This window comes from Diceros bicornis, chromosome 18 (genome assembly GCF_020826845.1).
Source record: "Diceros bicornis minor isolate mBicDic1 chromosome 18, mDicBic1.mat.cur, whole genome shotgun sequence".
In the NCBI taxonomy this organism is placed as follows: domain Eukaryota; kingdom Metazoa; phylum Chordata; class Mammalia; order Perissodactyla; family Rhinocerotidae; genus Diceros; species Diceros bicornis.
The window spans coordinates 42,252,966-42,265,334 of record NC_080757.1 but is presented as its reverse complement, the minus strand read 5'-3'; the positions used below and the strand labels follow the sequence as shown (position 1 = coordinate 42,265,334).

Below are 12,369 nucleotides of genomic sequence, written 5' to 3'. Positions count from 1 at the left end.
CTCCAGTCGGTTTTGCTCACTGCGGTATCCCTGGTACTTACAGCAGTGCTGGGCACATAGTAGGTACTCTATAAATACTTAACTAAAATAAAATTAAAAAATCAAAACACTTCCAAAATTAGACCTTCTAACATGTAACGGAGCAAAAAATCTAATTTCACACATTAGGCATCTGTTCCAGAACCTTAAGTTATTTCATACCTATTTCATATCCCTAATCACTGCTTCCCATAATTCTGAATCTCAATTCCCTTTAACATTGAACATCGTTCTCTGAACCTCTTAACACTATTCCATACACAGTATACACTCAGAGAGTGATCAAACACTTTCACTTTGAAAAATATGTTACAACGAAGGCGAACTTAAAATTAACAACTGAGACAAACACGCAGGGGTGTGGGAACATGCAGTTATAGCAGACATTCTCAAAATGGCATCAGTACCCGAACAGAAGGGTTGTCTGGTTGGCAAAGGACGGGGAAGAGCTCCTTCAGCTTTTCTTTTTCAGTTTTGGGTTTAACAACTGGATCTTGTTTCATTAAAGAGCATGAAGGGGTAAAAAAAAAAAAAGACACATTTAATATTCTTAATGGTTAACAAAAGAACGTCAATATTAGATTTGCATCAAAACCCTCAACAAACTATCTGGGTATGTGGCAGAGGGGTGCATCAATATTCATTTGGTTGGTTACATCTTATAATTTTAACTTCGTTTGAAGTCAAAATTTTACTAGAACATTTACTTGTTCAGCAGCTGTGGTAAGGGAGATAAACGCAATTTACAGGATGCTCACAATCTAAACCATTCTGGAGGCTGAGCTCATCTAAGCCATCTGCTCACCTTTGCTAGTAGAAGGCTTTGCTGGAGGCCGCATGGTTTGTATGAGACGCAGCAAGTTACTAATAAGAGAATCCTTTGAAAAGAAACAGAACAAAAATTGTCAGTCCCTGGATCAGTGCTTAAAAACACTAAGAAAAGGGATGTCCCTTAGAGAAGGGTGGTCATGCACCTGAACTTAGCTAACTGGAACAAATGAAGCACAGAATGTCAACCTGCCATGGCATAAACCTAGTAAAGTGGCTTCAGAGAAAGCTGATATTTAGGACTCTTTGGGGGAAAAAGTAATTTAGTTCCTTTCAACCATTTTATTTTCATAGTTTAGAACTACCTCCAAAACCTAGACTCTTGTTTTTGACTTTCTGATTCACAGAACAAGAATGTAAACACCCATAAAGACTGAATGATGGAAATCCTGTCCCATTTTCATAGAGAGGTGTCACAGGAAATCCGGCTACATCACCACTGCTTAGTGGCATGAAAATATTACTCACTTAATGGTTTATTTGATTGGTATATACACATTATCTCCTTTCTCTAGCAAAATCCTATATTAAATCTTTTCAAAATTTAAATTCGATAGTAACATTAAAATAAAACAGGGGTCTCCAGATATACACACCGTGAATTCTGCACCATTTTTGACCAGAGAAGCCTTAAAAGTATCAAAGCTGGTATTTTTCTCAGCAAGACTGATCACAAATTCAGCTGCAAATGAGAAAAGAGATTAAAACAAGAAGAATGAAGACATGAGCAAGAAATCAGTTTCAAGTATGTTAAAAACAAACCAATTAGGCTATCCAACAGTCATAAAAACCAAAGACCACCATCCAGGAAGGGTAAAGAAAGAGAATTTAGACTACTGAGATTATCCATGTGTGTTATAGTTAATTTTTATAAATGAAAAGAAGATATTACTACAAAATGGCTCACCAGGCCCTTGAGCGCATTTAAGGGAGGAAGACCTCCATATCCTAGATCATTGTATTCTCTTCTCGTGAAACTACTTGCTGTCACACTGCTATATAGATTCTAGAAGGAACAATGTCCAAAATCATGAGCATACACACACACTCTCACACACACACACACACAGACGTGCACAGTAGATGCTCTCTACAGTTTCTGGAAGGATAGACCCAATCTATATATGAGGACCAGGCAGCTGCTGGATGGTACAATCTCCAAGTTGATGAAAGACTCACTTGCCTCCCAAATTTTTCTCTACAAATCTGCCTAGTTCTTGAAATTTCTAATAGTAGAGCTATTTATTAATTAAGAGACTTTCAGGAAAGAAGTGCATTTTATGATAGGCTGAGATAATAAGCCTCACACTATGAGTCCCACAAGAATATATATTTTTTTCCAGTCTTTTTTGTGTGTGTGTGTGAGGGAGACCAGCCCTGAGCTAACATCTATTGCCAAACCTCCTCCTTTTTTTTTTTCCCTTTTTCTCCCCAAAGTCCCAGTAGATAGCTGTATGTCATAGATGCACTTCCTTCTAGTTGCTGTATGTGGGATGCCGCCTCAGCATGGCCGGAGAAGCAGTGCATCGGTGCGCGCCCAGGATCCAAACCCCGGCCGCCAGCAGTGGAGCGCGCGCACTTAACCGCTAAGTCACGGGGCCGGGCCCCCACAAGAATATTTTAATCCTAAAAAATGATAATAACACGGAAGAGCTGGATAACTAACTTACGAACTAGTACTCCATACCATTTCCATGCTGGAATTTGCCTTTACCTTTTTGATGACATTAAATGAAAGCCAAATGCCATCAGATGACGTGGACACAGCTTATGCATAACAAGTTAACAACAACAATGCCAAGGGTTAAGACTTGTTAACCATCTACTACATGCCAGGCACTATGCTCAGTGCTTCACATGGGTTATCCCCATGATCCTCAAAACAACCCTCATAGGTAGGTACCATTATTATCCCTGTTTTACAGATGAGGAGGCAGAGAGTTTGAGATGCTGACCTACCCAATAATAACTGGTGGAGCCAGGACAATCTGACTTCAGAGCCCACACTCTTTAGGGAAATGTGGAGGGAGAACTAAGTCACATGGTATTGGGCATGCAATGCCCAAAGCACTCAGTAGCACATTCACACTGCAGCCATCACTAATCAGGAATTTTTTTTTAATTTTCGAAATTATATGGGGGCATCATTACATTAATTGAACTGTCAAAAATAGATAAGTAGTTAAAAACAAGTTCATTGTTGAAAATAGGAAAAATAATGACACTGACTTAAATAATAGTACTTCAAGGTCAAAATCAAAAGAATCAAGTTAACAAATAAAACATAAAAGAAGCAAATATATACCTTTTGTAAATATTTATTTATTTATTATTTATTGTGCGTGTGTACATGAGGAAGATCAGCCCTGAGCTAACATCCGTGCCCATCTTCTTCCACTTATGTGGGACACCGCCACAGCACGGCCTGACAAGCCGTGTGTTACAGGTCTGCGCCTGGGATCCAAACCCGAGGCTACCAGCAGCGGAGCGCGCGAACTTAACCACTACACCACGGGGCCAGCCCCCTATACCTTTTGTTATTAAACCCAATTCTGACAACTTAATTTCAAGAAAATACTATCACATTTTTCCAATGTTAGTATTTCTAATGTTACTGGTTACGTAATTCTGTGCTTAACAGTGTGATACTGTGATTTATAAGAAATATACATTGGTCTTCATCCCCATTCCTGGCAGAGCTCCTAAAACTCTTGGAATTTCCTAAGTGCAGAGGATGAAGAAAGCATCTTTTGTTATGTTAATGAGACAACTTTAGGAAAACCCTAGGTAACTCTAGGATGGGGACTGGTTGCCAGGGGAGCCAACCAGGTGATTAGAGGGTTGGAGGTTTTAGCCCCACCCCTGACCTCTAGGGAGCGGAGACGGGCTGGAGATTGAGTTCAGTCACCAACAGCCAATGATTTAATCAACTGTGCCTACATAATGAAGCCTTCATAAACACCCTAAAGTACGGGTTTGGAGAGTTTCGGGTTGGTGAACATGTGAGATTTGGGGACAGTGGGGAACTCAGAGCGGATGGAAGCACCTCTATCCTTCACATATACCTTGCTCTATGCATCTCTTTCATCTGGCTGTTCCTGAGTTATATCTTTTTATAATAAACCAGTAATCTAGTAAGTAGATCTCCGATCTATGCTGGTGGGTCAGAAGCACAGGTGACAACTTGGACTTGTGATTGGCACCTGAAGTTGGGGGCGGGGCAGTCTTGTGGGCCTGAGCCCTTAACCTGTGGGATCTGATGCTCTTTCCAAGTAGATAGTGTCAGAATTGAGTTCAAGTGTAGGACACCCAGCTGGTGTCCAGAATTGCTTGGTAGTATTGGAAAAAACACACATTGTAACTGGTGTCAGAACTGGAAACAGAAAAAGCATATTTGTGGTTTATTTGCAAATTAAATGGGGTGTTTAGTGATATACAAGCCAGAAAATTATGAAGCTTATACCTCACTTTATTTTTGTATGTAATAAGGCTAACATCAAAACAATTTAACACTGAAAGGTCTCAATAATTTTTTTCTTTTTTTTTCTTTCTTTTTTTTTGTTTTTGTGAGGAAGATCAGCCCTGAGCTAACATCCGTGCTAATCCTCCTCTTTTTGCTGAGGAAGACCGCTACTGAGCTACCATCTATTGCCAATTTTCCTCCTTTTTTTTTTCCCCAAAGCCCCAGTAGATAGCTGTATGTCATAGTCGCACATCCTTCTAGTTGCTGTATGTGGGACACCGCCTCAGCATGGCCAGAGAAGCGGCGCGTGGGTGCGCGCCCGGGATCCGAACCCGGGCCGCCAGTAGCGGAGCACACGCACTTAACTGCTAAGCCATGGGGCCGCCCTCAATAATTTTTTTTTTCCTCTAAAAGGGGCCAAGGCATTAGTAGTTAAAACAAAAAGAGAAAGAAATGTAAGTTCCCTGACAGCAGGAATCTATCATGTTCTCTACCATATTCCTAATCCCCTGGTTCGATAAATATTTGCTGAATGAAGGAACATATTACCCAGACAAAGAGCAAACTGACAAGAGTGTCACCTCATTATCATCTACAAGAGGAGACTGAGGAAAGATGATACAGACAGGTACATCTTGACCAGGAGGCAAGAGAAAAAAGAACTAAAATATACTGGCTGCAGGGTGTTTTCCTAGGTGCTACACTGTCACCCCGTGAAGAGTCATTATCATCCCCAATGTACAGAGCAGAAAAACAGCTGCAGAGAAACTAAGCATCTTACCCAAGGTCACACACCTAACATCCCTGACCCCTCTTGTCACATGCCCCTTCCCTTCCATCTCTTCAATTGATGACTTCACTTCTTCATTTGGAAAACAGAACAGTCAAATGGAACTCTCTCTCATCTTCCTACCACCAATCCCTAAACTCATTTGCATCTACAACCACATTCTCTGTCCTCCTTTCTGTTAAAATGGATGAAGCATCCCTGTACCTATCAAAAGCAATCCCTCCACTCACACCCTTGATCCCATCCATCTCTTCACCTACATAAGGACTCTTGCCTGCCTGTGGCCTTAGCTCTAGGACTCTAGCCTTTTCCAATTCCTCAGTTTGGATTCTCCACGTGTACAGTTTGTCCCAAAATGTCTAATAACTAGTGTTTGAGAGACAGTATAGCATGAACGGTTATGAACACAGCTAAAGATACAGACTTCAAAAGACTTGGATTCCGGACCAGGTTCAAATTTGATATGTGATCTTGAGGGGGGTTACTTAATTATTCAGAGCCTTGTTTTCTTAATCTAGAAACAAATAATACTATCTTACATGGCGCTGTGAAGACCAAATGAGATAATGAACGTAAAGCACTGAGCATATCTGGCATGCAATGAGAAGCCAATAAATGCCTGCCATTATTATCACATCACCCTGTGGCTGCTGCTGTCGTTGTTAACGCTGTTTAAGCATCTGGCACGGAAAATAAAAAGCAAGCAGCGATGGCCGCTCCGGGATTCACTGACAGCTCTGAGAAATGGTTTCTAACAGCTCGGCCGGGTGGGCTCTCAAGCAGAGGTCACGGCCGCAGGTTCCCTGGGCCCAAGTCTCTGACAAAAAGAGAAAGAGACTCACACGGGGACACACACTCAGCCCATCAACCCCATTTCTCCTTCCGCTTCTCTCGCCCCAAACCCAGAGGCCGCAGGCACCTCCCCGGGCTCACCCAGATCCTTGTCGTTGATCCCCAAGTGATTGTCCAGCTCTGTGCACACCTTCGACACTAAAGACAGATACTCGAGTTTGGCGAGCTCTTCCGCGGGGCCTAGCTCCGTCCCGTTTACAGCTCCGACCCCAGCCACAGCCACCGCCATGGCTACGGCTTCCCTCCGCCTCCCCACTGCCGGCCTTAAGAGCTACTCCGGCCTAGCTCCAGCTTTCACTTCCGGGTCGGCGCGCATCCTTTTTGTTTACGGTAAATTGAAACCTCCAGGAACGACTCATGACGTAACCGGATGAGCATAGCGATCGGACAGGAAGTGCTTAGGGAAGGGACGGCCCAGTAGGTTACTCCGCTCTACGCAGGCGCCCTCTACAGGCCAGCGAGCCTCTTGGACCGCTCTCAGGCCCGGAAATGTTCGCTCTCCGCGCGCTCCCACCGTACGTCGGCAGAGGGCGACCGTGGCCTGCGCAAGGATCCGACCGTGGCCTGCGCAAGGATCCACCCGCGCCCGCGCTTTAGCAGCCTTGAGAAAGACAGAATTCAGATCTAAAAAAAGGCAAAACTCGCTTTACAGCGGATCCCTATATATCTGGGGCTTTGCCTCTTCGTGGCTCATGACGATCTCAAGCGACTCGGTAACAAACCAGCAAGCGATGGAGTCTAGTTGTGTTATTAACTCATTTTACAGATGAGGAAACTGACAGGTCCACTATCTAGCTGAGTAACCTTGAGCAAATTAATCTCTGGGGCCTTAGTTTTCTCATCTGTAAACTGGGATAAAGTTGTTCTAACTGAGTTTAGGTGATGAATAAATGAGATAACCGTGCAAGGGGCTTGACACATAGTAAACGCACTACAAATGGCAGTTAACTGTAATCCCACAGCAGAAACAATAGCCACTGTAAAGTCCGTCTGTCAAGCACAGATCGCTTCAGTCCGAGGCCCCTGAGAGCCACGTGGTTCCTCTCTTGTGAAAACTATTTTTCAACCCCGATTTTCTCTATGACAATACCCTAAGTCCTCCCAGAACTTGTTTCCCCAAATATCAGCTGTGCTATGAACCCAAGGTCATAAGCTCAAGTCTCCCAACTTTTACTCCAGATCCCCTTTTTCTTTGTGGCAACCCTATGGTGAGGTGAGGATACACACCACACTGCTCTGTGTGATGAATAAGGAAACCGAGGCACCCCACAATGAGTGGCCCTCTAATTAATCAAAAGGGAGGAAATCAGACTCTTTGCTTTTAGCTTCAGGCTACATTACACTGCTGCACCTTTGGACTCTGTTCCTCCAACATCTCACTATGGACCAAAGAATGGCAGACGGAGAAAACCCCAGAGCAATAGTTCTCACTGCCTCCAAGAGCTCCATGTTTCCAGGTTCCTAAGGAATCAGTACTGTACCCTCTGAGTTCTTCTCACTTTTCCCCATGAATGGACTGAAAAATCCTCTACTTGATTCAGTGTGCTCAGCTTGCCAGCTTGGAATTAGGATAGCAGGGATTTATTCCGTTTGATTTCCTTTCTTTGTGCTTCTTTGCCTTTAAAAAATGTATATTTATATTCTGCTATTCTCCAATACGTAACTGGAAGCGGGAAAAAACATGGAGTCTGTTTTGTTTTAAAAGCTCTACGGGAAAAAGGGCTATAGAACCATAATGTGTAGTAGTACCAGCAGTAAACACTGTAAGAATGTTTTTAATTATTTGAGAATTATTGAACATACATCTCAATAGTAAATATTAACAGCAAAACAATAATTTTTATTTATATGTGCCATTAACTGCATGTTTTCAGAAGCGAAAGTTTTTTATGTGATACACATATTTCCTGTAACACCAAGGAATTTTTTTGAAGCCAAAGGAAAACAAATAAATACATAGATACTGATAACTTGACAGCCCAAACACAGATGCACATGGAGTCCTCCTATTGTCTCTCTTCATAAGAGACACTGAGCCAAATGCAGTTCAAAAGTGAATGCATTCGAATTGTCTTTTGGATATAGTATACATATATATACTTTTGATATTATATCAGATATAATTAATTGCCCATTATTATTGTATTGCTTTCCTTGGACAGCCTCCATGGCCCTTTTAACATAGGCATTGATAGTTCCCAGTAAATAATTTACCTTCACAAAAATGTATTGAAACAAATAGCCTATGCTTAGTCACTACCCACAGCACCACCCATGATGGATAAGAAATGATTTCCCATCACCCTCCATGTAGTAACAAGGGCTTTGCTGTTATGCCTATTCCTAGACTGATATACATGTTGGTCACTAACTGCAATTCCACATTATTTCTCCTCTGTCCCAGAGACTGGTCCCAGCTGGCATCTGGGTAAGAACTTGGGGATTGGTGGAAGATAGGAAGCAGAGAAGAAAGTACTGAAACTCTTAGCAACCCTAGATTAGATGGGGGAGGGCAGAAATCATCTAAGTGTGTATAACTGAAAGGTGACGTCTTCAGAGAAGTTGGTGAGAAAAATCACAGTACTTCCTGTCACCAAAACAAAATGGTGTTGCTGCAACCAAGACAGCCCTGGCTTTTTCTGCTGGTGTAAAACTGGGATCTTAGGGAAACGCCTCTGCTCTGGAAGGCAAAATCAGAACGATTTGCTTCTAAGAATGTAACTGCCACTCAACTGTTACTGCGATTAAAGCAGGGAGACTTCAGAAAAAATGGTTCCTTCCTCACTGCTCTACTGGGGCCCTGACCCAACCCGAGAGTGTGGGAACCAACCTACAGACATTGATGAGGGGCCAGCCTGGTGCCATAGTGGTTAAGTTCACGTGCTCCGCTTTGGCACCCTGGGGTTTGCAGGTTCAGATCCCAGGCGTGGACCTACGCACAGCTAATCGAGCCGTGCTGTGGTGGCATCTCACATACAAAAAATAGAGGAAGATGGGCATGGATGTTAGCTCAGGAACAATCTTCCTCAAGCAAAAAGAGGAAGCTTGGCAACAGATGTTAGTTCAGGGCCAATCTTCCTCACCAAAAAAAAAAAAAAGGACATTGTATGAGAATGGTCTGAGCCCTTTCATCTGAGGCCTTCTCTGATAGGGACAGGACCCCAGAGAAAGTGAAGTGAGAAACACCCCTCATTTTTCACTCTTCGACTTTTCCCACAATTCCTCTCCAAATTTGAATCAATTCATCAAACATGTGTTGAACATCTACTTTGTGCCAGGCACTGTGGATGGTTCTAGAAAAGATCATTAGAAGTCTGAAAGGTAGTAGAAAAGCATCAGGGAAGAACTAGAATACTCTAAATGCTGCACTCGTGGCTGGTGGTAGAGCTGTGTTTATAACTCTGGTCTCTCTGCTGCCTAAACATGAGGGCAGGTGATTGGAAGACAAAAAACAAAGCAGGTCTGCTGCCTGTCATCTGAGGACAGCTGGGGGAGGCGAGGGGGCAGACTGGGGCCAGGGCCACCTCACAGGGCCAGTCCTGTTGCAATCCACTGTTTGTCTGCCTTATCTTCTAATGCCCAAGCACAGCCTCAATTTTTCCCAAAATGTTCCTGACCTAAAATTCTCTCTCTTCTTAGGCCAACCTGCCATCAATAATAAGGGATGCTTTGGGCTCTAAATTCTCCAAAGCTTTCTAGAATTAGGCAAAAAAGTTTCCTCCTCAACAGGCCTTTTCTTTTTTGTCACAAATTTCCTCCTTTCTCTCTCTCTTTAAGGGCTGTCTTAAAAATGTCAGGAAAAAAGGAAAAATCAGATACCCAGACACCCTTATGATATGAAGTTGTTAAGAAAATTTATTCTCCCATCTCCACCTCCTCACCTTCTGTAGGAATGGTAAGGAATTTTCACATATTTATTTACGAGTTAATCATCCCTTAAGGGACCCTGCTTCAGGATCTAGTTGGTATTTCTTAGACTTAGTTTAGGTTGGTTTTCTTTAAAAAGAAATTTGTTTAAATCAATATTATAAGTATAGGTGACAAAGTAACAAGTTACATTGGGCTTCTTTTTTCTCTAGTGATATTTAGCCCCCACCTCTGGGGTGGAGTACTTTTGTAGCTTAGCTTCTGGTTTCTGTTTGAAGTAATTCTTTAGGAATTTTTAAGTCTTTCCTCAGGACAGACACAAAAAAGAAGCCAAACCAAGAAGTGTGTTGATGGGAAGACACCAGAGAAAAGAGGGCCTGACGTTCTTTTTTGCAAGTCAAGCATGTAAACAAGTTCCCCGGGGCCGAAGGTCTCTGTTAATCTGCACACTCTTGCCACTAACTCCAAAGAAACTGCTCCCTGGAAAACTCCATTTCTTCCCCCATGTGAAGGAGGATGAGTTTCCAGCATGCCCTCCGTCTCGAATCTGGAGTGCCAGGGGGAGCAAGCCTTGTGTGCCCTGAGCCCCAGGTGGAATTGCTTTGGTGGCAGTGATAGCTGCTGCCCTGGTGCCAGAAGAGCTGCCTCTCTGTTTTGGGATTACAGTAATTATGGTGATTTATGCCTCCAGAGTGAAAATTAGCAATCTGGTGAGGTAACTAAAAATGAATGCATCTCTTCCTAGAGTTCACTCCACCCAGCTGAGCCACCAAATAAAGCCAGCATATGGGGCAATTAGGAAGCCAAGAGCCTGCTTTCAGAGCCCAGCAGCAACAGACAGAGTTCAGGGGCCTGGGGTCCCCTGCCTGGTTCAGTAATGATCACAAGTCTTAACGAGCATCCCCTTTGCCTCTCAACAGTGCCCCTGGCCCTCCCGTAAACACCAGTTCGTGGTTTCACCTTCAAACAAACTCTTTTGTTCCAGGACATCGCCATTTTGTCCCCTTTTGTTGCAAAATTGGCTGAGGGAGGGAAAGGGGAAGTGAGAATAAGCCTCCATCACGTGGGTATGTGTGAGGCAAAGATATTTTTCTTCATAGTCATATATTTGCTTTTACATGACCCAGAAAGGTTCTGATCTTCCCTAACTCCCACAGCCCACTCTCAAATATTGGTGTGAGTAGAATTTATACAAAAATTTTTGAAAGCCGTGGAGATCCAGTATTGATTGTTGGTCCTTACCACTGAGGCACAGGCAGAAATCTCCATTCTGTTTTATCACCACGGACTTGGACCTAACGGGACTTCACGTATAACAGGATCGATTGGGGTCATGCCGTCAGCTACTTGGAAATCTGGATTTAAATGCAGTATTCAATCACTTGTGTTTCTCATAAAGTTTTAGAGTTGGAAGGAATTTAAGAGGTAATGTAATGAAATTCACTCTGAGATGTTCTGAGTTAATTGGGGTGGGTGTGACCGGGGCATCAAGGGTTTTAAAAGCTTCACAGGTGATTCTACGTGCGTGTGGCAAAGTTTGGGAAGCACCGCCCTGGTCCCCTAAGGCAAGGTTTCTCAACCTCAGCACCCCTGACATTTTGGGAAAGGATTGTTCTTTGTTGTTGGGCGGTTTTCTTGTGCTTCGTAGGGTGTTGAGCAGCTTCCCTGGCCACTACCTACTGGGATGCCAATAGCATCCCCTCCCCCTAGTTGTCACAAATGTCAAAAATGTCTCCAGAGATTGCCAAATGTTCCCGGGGGAACAAAATCGTTCTGGTTGAGGGCCACTGCCCTAAGTTTTCAGTTCTCGTCCACCTTGACCTGTCGGTAGCATTGTGAAACCTCTTCTTCAGAAGACTCTCCTTAATTTGGCTTTCACAACCCTGCCCTCTCTGACTCAGTAAGCAAGGACATGTTGATATTCAACACATGTTTATAGCGCGGACCTAGAAGTTGCTCAGTCTCTTCTACTCACCTCCCATTGGCCACTTATCTGCAAGGGAGATGAGAAATGTAACCTTTATCATGGGCAGCCATGTGTCTAGCTGAAGACTGGGGTTCTGGTCCTATAGTACTTTCAGGTCATGTCTTTTTCCCATTTTCCCCCCTTCCCACTGGCTGGAAGTGCAGGCGTGGTAGTGTGGAGTCATGCTGGACCATATGAACAAGGTCATGACCCTGGAGTTTGTGGAGCAAAAAGATAGAAGGAGCCAAAGTCTCTCATCTCCCGGAGATCAGAGTAGAGAGCTGGTAAGTGCTAGACTGCTTACTCCTGAATTATTACGTGAGAGAGAAAGAAATACACTTCTGTCTGGTTTAAGCTACCATTATTTGGGTGTCACTATTATATCGGCTGAACCTACATCCTAATCAATACAGATCCAATCAAGTTTCAACTATCACTTCCGGCTACTCTCAGATCTATATCTCCAGCCCCCGCAACTCTCCCAAGCTCTAATCCCACACTTCAGTTACCTTTTGGAAGCTCCAGCTGGATGTCCAACTAGGATCTTAAACTTAGCATATTTAA

At 43.4% G+C, this 12,369-nt stretch overlaps 1 protein-coding gene across 1 annotated transcript in view; it reads right to left on the bottom strand.

Annotated features, from left to right (window-relative positions):
• The window catches only part of DHX8 (DEAH-box helicase 8), a 31,753-nt gene extending 25,491 nt beyond the window's left edge, over positions 1–6,262 (bottom strand). The window contains exons 1-4 of the mRNA XM_058561104.1: positions 6,054–6,262; positions 1,464–1,549; positions 845–917; positions 447–532 (exon numbers count right to left, since the gene is read on the bottom strand). Coding sequence (XP_058417087.1) covers positions 447–532; positions 845–917; positions 1,464–1,549; positions 6,054–6,201 — 393 coding nt within the window. The 5' untranslated portion in view covers positions 6,202–6,262. The remainder of the gene's footprint in view (positions 1–446; positions 533–844; positions 918–1,463; positions 1,550–6,053) is intronic.
• Positions 6,263–12,369: the final 6,107 nt, after the last annotated feature.